Consider the following 16,185-nt stretch of genomic DNA (forward strand, 5'->3'; position numbering starts at 1 on the left):
CCACACGTCTCTGCAGCCAGAGCTGTGCCCCACTCTCACACACCTTGCTCTCTTCAGTACTCCTCAGGTTTTCTTCAGCTCGCCTCTATTTCGCTTTCTAGGATATTTAGAGTTACTTGGTGAACTTGTTTTGTAACGTACGTGGTGCATTTGACAAGACAGAGCTGAAAACTACGGTGGCCCTGAAGTGCAAACCACAACAACAAATCACTAAACACAACAACAAATTGAAAAACACAACTGCAAATTGAAAAACTCAACAGCAAATTGAAAAACACAACTGCAAATTGAAAAACACAACTGCAAATTGAAAAACACAACAGCAAATTGAAAAACACAACTGCAAATTGAAAAACTCAACAACAAATTAAAAACACAACAACAAATTGAAAAACACAACTGCAAATTGAAAAACACAACAGCAAATTGAAAAACACAACTGCAAATTGAAAAACACAACAAAGTGAAAAACACAACAGCAATTCATTAAACACAACAACAAATTGAAAAAAACAACAACAAATGAAAAAACACAACAAAGTGAAAAACACAACAGCAATTCATTAAACACAACAACAAATTGAAAGCCCGCAACACCGCCATCTTGGACGTCCACACTGACATCTTTTGACGTTTTCAGTCCTATACGTCACTTCCTGTATGTTGCTTAAGTAAACGTCACTTCCATTGCGTCATTTTGCGTCATTTCCGGTCACCTTTCCGCCTTGTACGATTTCATTTCATTTTTCATTTGAGACTATTTTTGTAATAGTCTTATTTTTTGTTCGGTTGTTTAATTATCTTAATTCTCTTTTTCTTCCCTGTATTCATTCGTCCCCTACTTTATGTAAGTTAAACGTTCATTTATTTGAGAAGAATATTAATAAGGACAAGCATGTGTGAAGCCGTATCGATAAAGTTACTTTATCTACAACTACCAGCAACTTAAAATGTCCGTCCGCACCCGAATAGAGAGAAACTAGATTTTTTTACTTGTGAAACTTTTCACTCGCTCTTGTATTTTAGGCACAAATTAAAAGGAAATATTTATAATTATTGTCACTTCAATGATCCTTCCCACCGCCTTCCACAAGACATTGATCAGATTTTATATTTGCGTCGTGGATATTCAGCTCCAGACTTCTGGAGGAGTTTTATACGTGAAAATGACCCGATTCCCTCAAACAAACTATTTTAAAGGCGTCAAGCTGGAAAACAACGAGATTCAAATAGACGAGTTCATCTAAAACGGATTTAAAGAGATTGAGGATAAAAGTTTCAGCCATCAGTTGATACTACCCGACAAGTAGCAGTAGTAGTAGTAGTTGTGTGCATGTGTGTGTGTGTGTGTGTGTGTGTGTGTGTGTGTGTGTGTGTGTGTGTGTGTGTGTGTGTGTGTGTGTGTGTGTGTGTGTGTGTGTGTGTGTGTGTGTGTCTCTGTATTTCAGGGCATTACGTAAGCAGCCAGCTCTCATTCAAACTGGGCCACCGCGACGCTCCTCCCCCCGTCTCCTCGTTGGTCGGCTGTGGCGGTGACGTCATTTGGAATCCGGCCAATCAGAGAAGAAGAAGTCGGTTACGGGGCTGCAGGACGACCCGCCCCCTCGCGGCCGGAGGGTCGATCTGCTCAGACTCACATGATGCTGGGAGCGTCAAGCTGCCCTGGTAGGACTTCATATACTCAAAGTACACGTCCTTTGTTTGGACAGTTTTGTTATACAAGACATATCTTATCTCAGTGTGACGTCCATTGCCCCCCCCCCCCTCCCAAAAAAACAAAAACAATCTCTACTGAAATAATGACCTAAATCATACATCTTCTGTACAGGAAATCAAAATAATGTGAGGCTAAATCAATTATTCAATCAAATAAATGAAGTTCTTAATAACTAGGATTTATTTATTTTTTTTAATCGAGCTTTAATGGAATATTTAGGTTTATATGTAACTCCGTTAGCTTGCAGGCTAATTTATCTTTCTGCCTCCGTTTGTGACTTGTTTTTCAGTTCGTAGTAAAAAATAGGTATTTGTGTCTCACTTCAGGAGAATAAAGTGAAAAAATGAAGCAAAAAAACAGAAAGACAGAGGGATTCCTCTCTGCATATTTATATATTTATACATATATATATATATATATAGAAGTTTTTACAACAGATCACACAGAATAAAATACTGCAGGATTCACTTCGTACAGTTTGTGTCTAAAATCTGAATGTTATTTACATCTTTTATACAAACATCTGGATCACAGCGTCTTTTCCTCCGCCTCCTCATTGGTGGGCGGAGCTGTCCGTCGCTGCGGACGCGTGAGGTAACATTACCGTTGCCAACGTTTGCTGCATTGCGTGCGCTTGAGCCCTTGAGCTCTGATTGGCTGGTGCTGTCAGGTGAGGTTGGTTGGAAGTAGCGGATGTGGTTGTTGTCCTCCTGGAAACCCTGTTTCCGTCACGGTCAAAGTTTTAAAGCCTCCGAGTCGCCGGTGAGGATTTTAATGTAAAAGAAGGCGCTGGAGCCGACCGGACTGGACCCGACCGGACTGAAACGGCCAGGTGGTAACAACCGGACTGGAACGACCGGACTGGACCCGACCGGACTGGAACGACCGGACTGAAATGACCGGACTGGACTCGACCGGACTGGACCCGACCGGACTGAAACGGCCAGGTGGTAACAACCGGACTGGAACGACCGGACTGGACCCGACCGGACTGGACCCGACCGGACTGAAATGACCGGACTGGACCCGACCGGACTGAAACGGCCAGGTGGTAACAACCGGACTGGACCCGACCGGACTGGAACGACCGGACTGAAACGGCCAGGTGGTAACAACCGGACTGGACCCAACCGGACTGGAACGACCGGACTGGACCCGACCGGACTGAAACGGCCAGGTGGTAACAACCGGACTGGAACGACCGGACTGGACTCGACCGGACTGAAACGGCCAGGTGGTAACAACCGGACTGGACCCGACCGGACTGGAACCACTGGATTGGACCTGACCGGCCTGAAACGACGCGACCGCCCACCGCCTTCAGGCGTCGATGCGGAACGACAGCAGCTTCTCGGAGTGCATGTTGTTGAGCGTCCGCAGGTCAGCCAACTTCAGCAGCAGCTTGGTGAAGCGCGGCGAGTCCAGGTTGGCGTGGTTGTTGCCGGGGGCGACAGCCGACTTGTTGATCAACGAACGCAGGGTTTGGATCAGGTTCTCCTGCAGGTTCTCCACCGACACCACATTCTTGATGCCCAGGCGGTCTGGAAGGCAGAGACGGGCGGAGAGAATTAATGACTCTGCACTGGGCTGGCGTATCACACACTGGTACGGGACTACAAATATGGAGGACAATCCAGAGATACAGGACTACAAATATGGATGAAAACACACTGGTACAGAACTACAAAGATGGTGGCCAATCCAGAGATACAGGACTACAAATATGGAGGGTAATCCGGAGATACAGCAGTACAAATGAAGAAGAATGATTTCTGGCTCTAAACAGGAATCTTCTTCTCTTCACTCTCAAACAGCACCAACAAACAGGCGGGGGCGGAGCCTATGAAGACAGTTCTTGGTGTGCAGTACCTGCAGACACCAGGACGACGGCGGTGAAAAGGCTCAGCTCATCGGCGTTCAGCTCCAGCGCCGCCAGCTTGTGGCTGAAGTCAAACATGGCGGCCAGCAGCTGGTTCATCCCCATCGCCCGCAGCTCCTGCAAGCTGTAGGTGGCGCCCGAGATGAAGGTCACCGTTTGCTCCTTGATGTCAAACAGCGATGCGAAGCGAACCATCAGCACCTGCGAGGACAGAGAGGACCCCCTCGGTTCAGATCTGGGGCGTCCCGTCCCGTCCCGGCCCTAGCGAGGGACGTCGCGACGGCGTACCTCGAAGGTGCCGGCCTTCAGCAGCGTGACCTGGTCGCCCTCCATCAGCGTGTTGAATCCCGGGATGTGCTTGGCGAACTCCACCACCTCGCGCACGGCCGGCGTGAAGGACAGCGAGAAGTCCTCCCAGACCTGCTGCGGGCTCCTCGCCGGGTCGGCGTGAGGCCGCATGTTCATGGGACACGCCTGGCGAGAGACGACAGCGGTCAGGACGTCGGTCGCCAACAACCTCCACGCGGAGCGCTTGAATCGGCGGCGTCCCGTTGTCAATCGTGACGCCAAACAGAAGGAGGTAACGTTACCGTCGCCAACGTTTGCTGCATTGCGTGAGCTTGAGCCCTGCGCACCGCGGTGGTGCTAGCTCGCTGTGTTTGTGTTTGTTTACCGTTATTATAATGTTGGTAGGAATGGTAACGGTGGCTAGCTTACAGCGAGCAGAACACGGCTACCTAGCCACAAGCTCCACCAAATTGTAGCGCTGCCAGCTACGGTAGCAAGCAGATTGTAGGAACATCAGACGTATCTGTTCAACGCTATGTTTGCCAATTCACGATTAGCGTTAGCTCAATCGCACCGTGGTCGTTTCCCAGTGAAACACAATGTTAGACGTTTGCTCGCTAACGGAGCCGTTAGAACAGTCCACCAAGCCCAGCCCTGGCGTGTGCGCCGGCGGCGTCTTACCAAGACGATGTCCTTGTGGTTCTTCGCCGAGCAGCTCTGCTCCTGAGTCACGTGGTGGGCAAAGCGGCCTCCTCCAATCAGGTTGCTGTTGTGCGGGACCCGCCTCCCGTTGCCGTGGTGATGGTGAGTGGTGTTGCGCTGCTCGGACGTCAAGTAGCAGCCCGCGCCGACATTGTTGTCGTGGCGATAGATGGTGTTCAGGCCGTTGGCGTGGAAACCGTTGGGGCAGTGGTTGGCCCCCCAGAGCTCCGCCTCCCCGTTGCGGTGGTGGTGGTTGTTCTGCTCGGGCGGCTTGGACAGCTTGTCGTGGGCGTACAGGAAGGTCTCGCGGTGGGCGCGGGCAATGGCACTGATCGTGGAGTCGACGCCGGGGCTCAAGGGCGGGGTCGAGGGCGGGCTCTGGCAGAGAGGCGGGGCCAGAAGGGAGGGCGGGGGAGGAGGAGGAGGAGGAGGAGGAGGAGGGGAGGAAGAGGAGGCCGGTGCCAGAGGAGAGGGGGATGAAGGGGTGAGGGGGAGGGCCGAGGGCTGAGGCTGTGGAGCAATGGTGACCCCCGGGCACGGCGAGGAGGAGGACGAGGAGGAAGAGGAGGAGGATGAAGAGAGGCTGGCGTGCTGGAAGTCACTCTGCAGCTGGTTGTTGACCATGTTGTTCATGGCGCTCTGCATCTCCGCCAACATCCGCTGCTTCTCTCGCTTCGGAATCCGACCGAAACGAACCGCTGAGTGACGAAGAGGAGGAGGAGGTGTTAACGTTGCCGCCACGTCGAGGAGGTGTATGTGTGTGTGTGTGTGTGTGTGTGTGTGTGTGTGCGCGCAGTACTGACCATCCCGGCTCATGCCCACTGACAGACACTTCTTAAAGCGACACTGCTGGCAGCGGTTCCTGTTGATCCTCACGATGATGCAGCTCTCGTTCTTCACACACTTCTTGTACTGGATGTTCTGCTGGATGCTGCGACGGAAGAACCCCTGCAGAGACACGTCACACACACCTTCATCACACACCTTCATCACACACACCTTCATCACACACCTTCATCACACACACACACACCTTGCAGCCCTCACAGGCGTGGACGCCGTAGTGGAACCCCGAGGCCACGTCTCCACACACTTTGCACAGCAGCATCAAGCCGCTGAGCTCTGAAACACAAACATGGCGGATGAGAGCCGAACATCTGGAATCGGCCTCACAACCAATCATCTCCGTCACTCACTGCTCAAGCTGGCCACCGCCTTGCTGGGCGACGCCCTCAGGGAGCCGCCGCCGCCGCCGTCGTCCCGCCCGCGAGGAGAGCCGCCCGCCGAGGAGGAGGCGGAGGATGAGCCGTCATCTCCGGCCGAACCCGAGCTGCTGCCCCCGCCGCCGCCGCTCAGTGACAGAGGAGTGGAGGAGGTGAAGGAGGCGGTGAAGGAGGAGGTGAAGCAGGGCTGGGAGTTTGAGTTCTCGCTGTACATGGAGACGGGGCTGGTTCTGCTGGGGGAGCCGCCACAGGGACCCACGTAGGAGATGACGCCTCCTGCAGGAGAAGCAGAGGAGGACAGGAGGAGGCGTGAGACTGGACTCATGTCTGTCTTCATGTCTTCATGTCTGAGTCTCAGCCGAGTCTGAACTTCACCACGAGATCAAACGGGGGTGAACATCCGTCCCTCGGTTTGGGGGGACGGGACTGTGTGGCTTTTATGTGTCTCTGCTAATGTAACCATGGAAACCGACGGGAGGGGGGGCGGGCTGGGAGTGAGAGTTCAAAACACAAAGACTTTCTAGGAAATCAGAGGACAAAGCCCCCCCTCACCCCCCCACGGTTTATTTAAAAAGACTCTCTAGGTGCAAACATGTGCAAACAGAGTGTGTGTGTGTGTGTGTGTGTGTGTGTGTTTCCTCCTCATCTCTGGGTGCAGCTGGTCGTCTGCACGTGTCACAGCCACACGTTTGTGCCCCGTCACTAGTACAGTGAGTACACACACACACACACACACACACACACACACACACACACACACACACACACACACACACACACACACACACACACACACACACACACACACACACACACAGGTCCCTCATGGTCTGTTGTCCTTCTTTGTATTCAGACTGTAAAGACAGATATTCTGTGTAATTGCATCACAGTCACACTGAGCAGCTTCATGACAGTTTACAGCCCCCCCCCCCCCCCCACCCCCACACACACAGACACACACACACACACCAGCTCCTCCAGTGAGCTGGTCAGGAGGCTCGTGTGCTCGCTGAGGCCACGCCCTCCAGCCACGTGCGTCCTGTTCACAACCACCTGACTGGCTGCTGCTGGTGCCGCCTCGTCCCCCTCCTCCTCTCTTCTTCCTCTCCTCTCCTCTTCCTCCACACCAGCTCTCACGTTCACTCCATTCATCAGCCACACACACCTGAGGCGACGCAGAGCCTCCAGTCGGCCATCGTCTCACAAAGCTTCCGGAATGTTGTCAAAAGAAGGACCAGAGGGATCCTGATTGAACGTAAATCAGGGCTTTTATTCATCCGACACATAAACAAACACCTCGATCCTCTGTTAAAAACCAAATACGCTCATATTTCCAATAGACGCCTGAAGAGAAGGTCCGCCTGCATGCGACACCGTCGAGTAATGAATGTACATTCTGCAGCCCCGGGGGCCATGACGGTGCCTCCACGTGCTTCACGGTACATTTTGTTCATCCTGGTCGAACCCGCCACGCTGTGTTCACAGCAGATCGACGAGACCCGCAGTCACATGAAACACATCAGGGATCAACTTCGACTTGTCATGAAGCACAACGTGAAACAGCAGAAGGAGGCTGCGCGTTGCCATGGCGACGACACCCACGCACCTTCACACACACGCCGATATGGACCATTACGAGAGGGTTTTTATACATGAATCGGCTCCACGGCGGCTCCTTAAAGGAGGCAGGAGCAGCAGGAGCAGGAGGGAGGAGAGTTATGTAATGAGCTCAGGCGGAGGCGCGGCCAATCAGAGCGCGCGCAGCTCCGTGAAAACAAAGCGCACATGGCTCCGTTTGTTGCACCATGTGAACCGGCACAGGCTCCCAAACACGGTCCGGCGCGCGCGTACGCGCTCGCGCTCATACGTACAGGCACACACGCGGAGCGACCCACCGACTGTCACCGTGACCCAGTTTCCTCGGAACACGGGGCGGATCCACGGCGAGCGGCCCCGTGACTGCGCGGTGCGCACATGGACACGCGCGCACACACAAACAAACACACACACACACGTCACCGGAACCGGGTGAACTGGAACGCCGTCATTCACCGCCAGTCCCACCGAACCGGGTCGGATCCGCTGATCCGCCGTGCAGCGGCAACCGGTTTGACGCCTGCGTCTGCCGCTTGTGGAAGGCGCCGCTGCAGCGGCAGCGCGACGCGGCGGGTGCGTCTTGACTCTTCCATCTGACGTTTGTCCCAAAAAACGAAAAACCAACATAGAAACACGCAACCGTGAAGATTACCAGAACAAAACGAACCAAACATCCCGAAACGACTTTAGAAAGTCCACGAAGCGGAAGGGGGGGGGGGGGGACTGGGCTGAGGATGACACCCGTGTGTCACCCGGTTGTTTACCTGTGCTGCTGTTGTTGTTGTTGTTGTTATTGTTGTTATTTGTCGCGGTCGTCATCGCGGCTGATTAAAGATCCACGTTCACCGGAAGAAGAGACTGAAGAAAAACGTCGCTAATCCATCGTCCTGCTCCCGGTTCTGCTGTCGGTTCTGTGCCTGGGTCTGCCTGTCGGTTCTGGTTCTCCTCGCGCTGATGTTGCTCCTGTCTGCTGCACGCGCTGCCTCTGTACTTGATTTTTTTTTTTTTTTTTCAAACGAGGCGCGCGCGCAGCAGCATGCTGACGATGGTGACGATGTTGGTGCTACAGCCACTGCGGCCGCACGCGGCAGAAAACGGGACCACGTGACCAGCGGGGAGCGCCTCGTGCCCCAGTGACACACTTTACTCGCCCCGCCTGTCCTTTAAAACCACCGAGCACGTGGGAGCCGCCGCCGCCGCTCCGCCCCGCGCGGGGGATTGTGGGAAACGGAGGCGAGAGATCTGTAGTTCTTGTGTCAGGGTTTTTGCTCAACATTACGTAATAACATTATAATTACTGTTTGCAGGAAGAGGTTGTTAACTTCCCGGCAACTCCACGTTGTACAATAAGAGAAGATATGAACATTAAAAAATAAATACAAGTGGAAAAAAAAACCAATACAGACAATATCTACATCATATGAATGTGTGCAAGGTATTCAGAACACAATGTGTTTTGTTTCAGGATCAAACGAAGACAAAGGTGTCACAAATCTCCACATCCAGTGCAAAGAAGCCTTCAAAATATTCAAACTGATCAAAAACAACCCAATAAAGACACAAAACGACCCTTCCTGTGACCATCACACTCTATAACAGCCTGTTCTATTTATTATATTCTACACTGTGTGGAGCAACCATGTAAAATGATTTCCCTCTTGGGATTAATACATTAAATGATTAATACATTTTGTATTCTAAGTACAGTTTACAGCTGCAGTGTACCAGTGCGACCAACAGAGGCAGGATTTTTACAGTTTTATTTTCCCAATTGTAAACACAGTAAAATCACACGCAAAGCACAATTATTTAAAATTAGCACACAAAGAGCAAAGCTTCTCAAGTCTCCAAAACTCTAAACACATTTCCTGCTTTACACACATTTTGCAGCGCTTCATTTTTTGCAGGATATGTGAGACATTTAGCACTGTACGTGTGTGGTTTTGTGAATTGCGTTCAGTATTTTTGATTTAAAAAACCCACCTCGTTTGTCAAAATTGTGTTTTAGCAAATGGAAAAAACAAAAACCGGTTTTACCTGCAGTGTATTGACGCGACCGGGTTGTTATTAGACGCAGCTCAGCAGGGAGGCCAGCAGGGGGCGGTACCTTTCCTGAACACGACCCGCGTAGTTCTATGGGGTTCTGGAGGTGGCCGGGCTCGGGGAGGGCTGAGGGGAGGGGCTGGAAGCCTCCCGGCGACGGCGTGGGACCCGAACTGCAAGAGAGGAGGCGAAGAGCGCCCTCTCCGATAACACCTGAATTCCAGGGTTTTGGGAGAAGAATGTAATCTATTACCTGTTGAAAAAAAGTTAAAAAAACATGAATGAAAGTACCGACTAATTTGAGTTACTTCTGGATTACTTTAATACCAAAAAATAAAAAAGAATAAAGAGTAAAGGCGGTTTGTCACTTGATCAGTAAATTTATTTAAAGAAAAACAGATACTGAAAAACAAAAGTATTCTTCAAAACAGTATTGAACTCAAAACTTTTTTTGACGGACTCGTGTTTCCATGTGAACGAACTGCAGGTTCGCGTTCAACCGGAGCCGAACCCGGGACAGAACCTCCTGTTGTAGCGGAGCAGCGCGACTCGCTCCACGTCCTCGTCAGACATCCGGCTCCGAGACGCCACGAAGACGTTTCCCCCGTCCCCGAACAGACGTGTTCTCAGACCGCCTGTGTGCGTCTTGGGAGTTTAGCGTTCTCTGCATTCACGTCCTTCCCGTGTGTCTCAGCTCACGAGGGTCCGGTGTTCTCTCTGCTGTCCACCAACCCCCAGCTGCTGAGCGCAGGAAATGGAGAGATCAGCTGCTGGAGCTGGAGCGAACTGGCTGAGATCAAAGGCTCTTTGATCTCAGACTCTGAATGAGCTGACCCCCTCCCCCGCTGACCTCTTGACCTCCTCCGTCCTCAGAGCGTCAAACCTCTGTGGACCAAAAGACCAAACTACAAGTGAGACGCCGGATCGGAAAATTCCCGCTGCAGGTAAACCGTCTGCTGACGTCCTTTAAATCTGTGTGCAGGTCCAGTTTGGTGACGCCAGAGATCAACTCCATGGTCCTCATCCCCAGAGTGAGACAGACACACACGCACGCACGCACGCACGCACGCACACGCACAGTGACACTGTTGTGTGTTTTGTCAGGACAACAGTCTGGTGGTTGGAGGCGGAGACAACAACCTCCACATCCTGGACCTGGAACACGGAGCCTTTAAGGTGTGTGTGTGTGTCGGCAATGTGGCCTTGTGGTGTGTTACTATGGTAACTGTGTGTGTGTGTGTGTAGTCGGTCCTTCAGGGTCACACAGATTACATCCACTGTGTGAGTGTGAGAGAGAGGGAGGGGGAGATCCTGTCCGGGGGGGAGGACGGCGCCGTGAGGATCTGGGGTGAGTGACTGCTGCTTTGCCGATGGATGAAGGTGGCGAGGATGATGATGGTGATGAAGGTGGTGATCTGTTCGCAGACTGCAGGACGAATCAGAGCGTTCACTGCATCGACGTCTCCAAGTACGAGGTGAGGGACGACGACAACCTGCCGGAGGACCGGGTGTGTTCACGTCGGCTGAAACGGGAAGTGTGTGTGTGTGTGTGTGTGTGTGTGTGTGTGTGTGTGTGTGTGTGTGTGTTTCAGGCGTGTGCGCGGCCTCAGCTTGGTAAATGGATCAGCTGTCTGACCACAGATTCTGATTGGATGGTGAGAGGGGGGAAATAAAATACACACACTTGTCACACTGAAAGTCCTGGAAGACCTGCTGACTTGTACTTGTACTTGTGCAGCTGTGCGGCGGCGGCCCGTCCCTGTCCCTCTGGCACCTCCGCTCCCTGTCCCCCACCTCCGTCTTCCCCCTGAGGGGCTGCCAGCGCCAGGCCGCCTTCTACCAGGACATGGTGAGGAGTCGCCTTGTTGACGTGTTGGTTGTTTTGTTTGTTTTTCCTCCTCGTTGACGCCGACGCGTTCGCCTGCTGCTCCGCAGATCCTGGCGGTGGGCGACGGGGCCTTCGTGTCCCACTGCCTGCTGGGCGGAGAAGTGAAGAGTCAGATCCCCTGCACCCCCCAGAGCCTCAACACCCTGCAGCTCAACACCAACAGCACCGAGCACCGGGTGAGACCCTGAACGCAGCACCCCACCCCCCCACCCCACCAGGTCCTAACGTCAGACACGCTATCCGCTGACTGCTAGCGAGTGTAAGAAATAACGCTTCAGCACCAGTAAAACCACAGTTTTAATAACCTTTGAATACAAATGTCCTTTGTTTCAGTGCATAGAGCTACGAATACAGCTTCTTAAAAAAAACACACACAAAATAACAAAACCCGAACAAGAAAACTAATTTCAGCATTAGGCTTTTTTGTTTGTTTTTCCACAACACAAGGAATTACAGTCGCTTTAAAAGGCCCCGTTTACATGATGTTTCAAGTGAAAACGTAGGTTTCAAAGCAGTTTTGACAATGATGTAATGGCGTGTTGGGCCACTAGTGGGAGCCGTTTGTGTTTGCAATGGAACCACACACTCTGGAATGGACAGACGGGTGCAGTTGGATTGTTACCGTGGAGACTTGCCGACTATAGAACCACCCAGTCCCGGGATGTTCTGGACTGAGAGACGCCACAGAGGAAACGTTGTTCCCCTACTGAGCACGTGCAGACGAACGGCGTCGCCGGGGGAAACGTTCACCTGAAACCTTTCCGTTTTCACCTGGAAAGCGTCTGTAAACGGGGCTGAATTTCAAAGCTTTAGAGGGGAAAGTCCTTCGGCGTGTTTGGTTGGTTCCCCACACGACTTCTCACGTTTTCATCCCGAAACCGGTAGAGGCGGCCGCGGTGGCGGGACGAGCATCTGACAGGAAGTGTGTGTGTTTCAGGTGCTGACGGTGGGCGGCAGCAGCAGCCACGTCGACGTGTTCACCAACGTGTCCTACAAAGCCTTCTCCCTCAGCTTCTGAAGACAAACTTCAAATAAAACCTTTTTCTACCCAAAAAATAAATTAAAAAAAATCAAAAACTCCTCATTGTTTTGCTTGTTGTGGGCGGAGACGCCGCGTTCGGGGGGGGGGGGGGGGGTTGAGACTTCGTCTGCAGGGGAAACAAACGGGAGACACACTGAACTCTGGAAACTGCGAGTCAACACTTTTATTGTTGTCATGGAAACAGGGACCGTTTACAGAGCGGTGCTGGTGCGTTCAGGGAGGAAACATGCTGAGTCTGGAGGCGGGGTGGGGGGTGGGCGGGGCTTCAGGTGGCGGACAGGCAGGCCTGCCGGACGCTCTGGGCCCAGGCGTCCAGCAGCTCCGTCACAGAGTGTTTGTCGGGGAGCTGCAGCAGCTTGGACGTCATGTTTCTGTGGACCGACTGCAGGAAGGCGTTCGCTCCTGCAGGGAGGGAAACCAACGCCGTCATTTCATGCTCAGCCACGTCTGAAGTCACCCGACCGGGTTCTTGCACAGAGAATTAACCGTCCACACGTTTCGCTGACCGGTACCCCGGGTTTCCCCAAGATGGCGTCGGCGAAGAGAAACATCTGACCGATTTAATCAGGGGGGAAAAACTGCAAGCCATAAGAAAAGTCTCTAAAGCTGTGAAACCGATCTGTGACGTTAAAATATCTACAAACCCGGGAATCTTCTGCAAAATATAAACGCTGGAAATCCGTGTGGAGGAATTCTCCTAAAGGTGTTGACCAGGAACTAGAGATGGTCAACAACGAAAACTCTTTTTAACATTTTTCTCGTGTGGATTCTGGGAGAGGAACTTAAATAAAAGAAATTAATTTCTTGAATAAAGTCCGCCTCACTTTTCCAGACACTTCCCATAAAACACAACTTGTGACATTCAGACCTACAGCTTTGTTTTTAACGTCGCAAACAAACAAAAGTGCAACTTAATTGGAATAAACAAAAAAAGCTTGTTTGATGTAAAATACAATTAAAAAAAAAACCCTGAACTAAAAAGTATATAAGACGGTAATAATCAGGCGTGGCGGCGGCGGCGTGCGGCTGCTCACCGTACAGCTCGCCGTTGTCGTCCCAGAACGGGCTCTGCTGCGGGTAGTCGGCCGGAACGCTGAGCTCCAGCGGCGGAACGCTGGGAAGGTTCTTATCATCTGGAGGAGAGAGAGAGAGAGAGAGAGAGAGAGAGAGAGAGAGAGCGGGGTGAGCGTCTGCTGGCGGTGGGCGGGGCCACGTGGAAGTAAAACTGTGCCACCAGATTCTGAATTCCAATTTCTAACTGAATTTTTTTTACCATCGAAATCAGACTTTGAATTTTTAAAAGCTGTCGAATTTCAAGTAGGTGTCTTTTTCCCCCTCAAAATATTCAGTGTGTAAAAATACGTGTCTAAAAATTCAGCCGTAAAAAAATTCAGCTGCAAAACAGCCAGAATATCTGTCATCAGAACAGCCGAATTTTCAGACACATTGAATTTTTACACACTGAATATTTTTAGATGTTGAAAAAAAAATCAGAAGCAAAAAAAAAAAGACACCTACTTGAAATTCGACAGCTTTTAAAATTCAAAGTCTGATTTTAACGGTAAAAAAAATTCAGAGTTACAAATTGGACTTCAGAATCTGACGGCACAGTTTTACTTCCATAGGGCCACGGTGGCGGTAAGGGGGGGGGGGGGGGGGGCTCACCCAGCCTGCAGACCAGGTGCACGGTGCCGTTGTTGGAGCAGAAGGCCGGGTCCAGGTTGACCAGGAACTTGACGTCCAGGCGGGCCACCTCGCCCTGCAGGATGTTGGGGATGGTCTGCCGCTCCTCGTCCTCGTGCTCCCGCTTCCTGCCCGACACGTTGGGACCCCTGGGGACGGCGACACGGTGAGAAACGGCGGCGCCCAGAGGAGAGAGAGAGGAGGGGGGGGGGACCTACGTGATGGGCGGCCCGTGGATGGCGCTCATGGCGGGAGCGAAGGTTCGGTACAGCGAGTGGTTGAAGACCGGCGAGCGGATGTTGGCCATGACGGCGTCCAGCAGCTTGGTGGGGACCGGGGGCGGAGGAGGCGTGGGCTGGGGGGGGGAGGACGGTGAGAGGACAGACTTATCGGAGGACACGCCCACAACACTGGAGTCCAGCTGGTATATAAATGTATAAATAAGCAGGTTATTACCACGGCCACGTCGTTCTTCAACTTCTCTAAAGCGATCTCACATTTCTGTAGCGTCTTCAGAGGACACCTGCAGGACAGACACACCGTGAAGCACTCACTTTATACTGAAAGGACGTGAGTGCGTGTGTGTGTGTGTGTGTGTGTGTGTGTGTGTGTGTGAGACCTGGTCTTTGGGTCCGTCAAGATGTTCAGGAGACTCTTCATCTTACTCAGGTCCTTCTTTCTGTCTGAAAACACAAACACACCGACATTTTTCACAAACATTCCACCGCCGTGCGTCGGAGCTGGTGATGACATCACTTCCTGTTGTCACATGGTGGCAGCGCGGCGCCACACTGCTGCTTCTCACTACAACCTCATGTACTGGATCTCATCTCTCATTTGCGCGTTTGAACGAAGCCTTTGTTGAACTCAGTCAACCCTCCGTCGTTGGTTTACGGCGTCGTGCGGAGGAACGGCCGGCGGTGGCGGCGGCGGCCACGTGTCGGGAAGCGTTGGCCGCCTCGCCCGCGTGAAACAGGAGCTCAGGCTCACCTTTGTTCTTGTCGATCTTGTTCATCACCCGTCGCAGCGGCTCGATGTACTTGGAGAGCTGCTTCAGCTTACTGCTGTACTGCTGGTCCTCCAGAGACGAGGCCCCGGCCGGACTCATCACCGAGCTGGGGTTACCTGGGGGAGAGGGGGGCAGTCACACGGGTTACCGTGGTGTGAAGATGAGCCAAGCGGGTCAGTCTGAGGAAGACGACCGAGATCAACCACACGACGCCTTCTGCCGGGCGAGGTGGGCGGGGCTACCGGGGGTGTTGAGCGGACCGGGGGAGGGGACTCCGTAGTAGTGATGAGAAACCCGACTCCTCGAACGGACTCACGGCTTTTTGAGTCGTTCATCCAAGTGAATCGGTTGTCTGAGTCATTTGAGTCATTTGATTCAGTTGCGCATGCGCACTATTACCACCCGTTCCAGGACCTGGAGGCTCAGCTGAACTGCGACATGAACCAGGGGGAGAATCATGTATTCATAGTAAAATGATGAAACACTTCTGAGGAAAATAAACAATAAGTACACATTAGTTTTTAGTGATCCTGGTCTCCTTATTCTAGATTATGTGTTTTGTTTTTGAGGTTTAGTTGAATCAGAAAATAAATTAGATAAATGATTAAACTGAATAAATACCTGGCATCCAGAATGGCAGATATACAGTATATATTAATGTATACATATGTTTTTATAGTTTTTTTTCTTCCAACATTCTGATTTTCTTTTTTTACTAGTATCAATAAATAATGTTATGTTCATAGGGCAGAACTAATTATAGGGGACAATATTAAATGTAACACAATACACGCTACAGTGGTATTTTAAAATTGTTTATTGTGTATTTATCCATGTATTATTCATGTATTAATCTCTACAAGCTTTGTGAAACAAACAATGTATTATTTTTTTCTCCGCCGTCACTCGGAGATTTTCAGGTGAGGGAGGGGGGGAGGGCTCACCGCTCACCGCTCACGAGGTGTCCGACACAGCGGAAGTGCTACTGACCGATTCAGTGAACGACTCTTTCGAGTTTCGAGGGGAGTCGGTCATGTGAGCTGAACGATTGAAGGGAGGTGAGTCGGTCATTCGTGCTGAACTTCACCGACAAGCTGACTCGAGTGTGCTGAAAC

General features: G+C 51.6%; 3 protein-coding genes across 4 annotated transcripts; 1 reads left to right on the forward strand and 2 right to left on the reverse strand.

The window, feature by feature from the left end:
• Positions 1-2,810: 2,810 nt before the first annotated feature.
• On the reverse strand, positions 2,811-8,348 carry nr1d1 (nuclear receptor subfamily 1, group d, member 1). 2 transcript variants are annotated; one of them, XM_080511241.1, is made up of 8 exons: positions 8,170-8,348; positions 5,783-6,085; positions 5,620-5,708; positions 5,390-5,534; positions 4,566-5,284; positions 3,885-4,070; positions 3,587-3,797; positions 2,811-3,258 (listed from the first exon to the last, which is right to left on the reverse strand). In XM_080511241.1, the coding sequence occupies exons 1-8, from the start codon at positions 8,222-8,224 to the stop codon at positions 3,038-3,040; spliced, it is 1,929 nt and encodes a 642-aa protein (XP_080367367.1). In that variant the 5' UTR covers positions 8,225-8,348; the 3' UTR covers positions 2,811-3,037. The 2 variants fall into 2 exon arrangements, with proteins under 2 accessions (XP_080367367.1, XP_080367366.1); XM_080511240.1 differs by lacking the exon at positions 8,170-8,348 and having other exon boundaries at positions 5,783-6,230.
• A 102-nt stretch (positions 8,349-8,450) lies between these two features.
• On the forward strand, positions 8,451-12,384 carry LOC308141068 (THO complex subunit 6 homolog; the record flags this gene model as incomplete). The annotated part of the gene is made up of 13 exons (XM_080511071.1): positions 8,451-8,461; positions 8,540-8,625; positions 9,936-10,085; positions 10,143-10,237; positions 10,322-10,359; positions 10,431-10,479; positions 10,553-10,624; positions 10,694-10,796; positions 10,874-10,923; positions 11,041-11,103; positions 11,187-11,297; positions 11,384-11,512; positions 12,274-12,384. The coding sequence occupies 13 exons, from the start codon at positions 8,451-8,453 to the stop codon at positions 12,352-12,354; spliced, it is 1,038 nt and encodes a 345-aa protein (XP_080367197.1). The 3' UTR covers positions 12,355-12,384.
• Positions 12,385-12,526: 142 nt separating this feature from the next.
• LOC308141200 (mediator of RNA polymerase II transcription subunit 15-like) lies at positions 12,527-15,299 on the reverse strand. The gene is made up of 7 exons (XM_080511267.1): positions 15,052-15,299; positions 14,681-14,744; positions 14,518-14,584; positions 14,280-14,416; positions 14,044-14,210; positions 13,413-13,511; positions 12,527-12,780 (listed from the first exon to the last, which is right to left on the reverse strand). The coding sequence occupies exons 1-7, from the start codon at positions 15,167-15,169 to the stop codon at positions 12,644-12,646; spliced, it is 789 nt and encodes a 262-aa protein (XP_080367393.1). The 5' UTR covers positions 15,170-15,299; the 3' UTR covers positions 12,527-12,643.
• Positions 15,300-16,185: the final 886 nt, after the last annotated feature.

Source organism: Blennius ocellaris, assembly GCF_963422515.1.
Source record: "Blennius ocellaris genome assembly, chromosome: 16".
NCBI lineage: Eukaryota > Metazoa > Chordata > Actinopteri > Blenniiformes > Blenniidae > Blennius > Blennius ocellaris.

Excerpts from the sequence above, each read along its gene's own strand:
- nr1d1 (XM_080511240.1), bottom strand. The coding sequence starts at position 6,146 with ATGAAGACAGACATGAGTCCAGTCTCACGCCTCCTCCTGTCCTCCTCT. Across the intron at positions 5,285-5,389 it reads AGTGGGCATGAGCCGGGATG|CGGTTCGTTTCGGTCGGATT; the intron begins GTCAGTACTGCG and ends TTCGTCACTCAG. Across the intron at positions 4,071-4,565 it reads ACCACAAGGACATCGTCTTG|GCGTGTCCCATGAACATGCG; the intron begins GTAAGACGCCGC and ends GTCTCTCGCCAG.
- LOC308141200 (XM_080511267.1), bottom strand. The coding sequence starts at position 15,169 with ATGAGTCCGGCCGGGGCCTCGTCTCTGGAGGACCAGCAGTACAGCAGT. Across the intron at positions 14,745-15,051 it reads CAAGATCGACAAGAACAAAG|ACAGAAAGAAGGACCTGAGT; the intron begins GTGAGCCTGAGC and ends TTGTGTTTTCAG. Across the intron at positions 14,211-14,279 it reads ATCCACGGGCCGCCCATCAC|GGGTCCCAACGTGTCGGGCA; the intron begins GTAGGTCCCCCC and ends CGCCGTCCCCAG.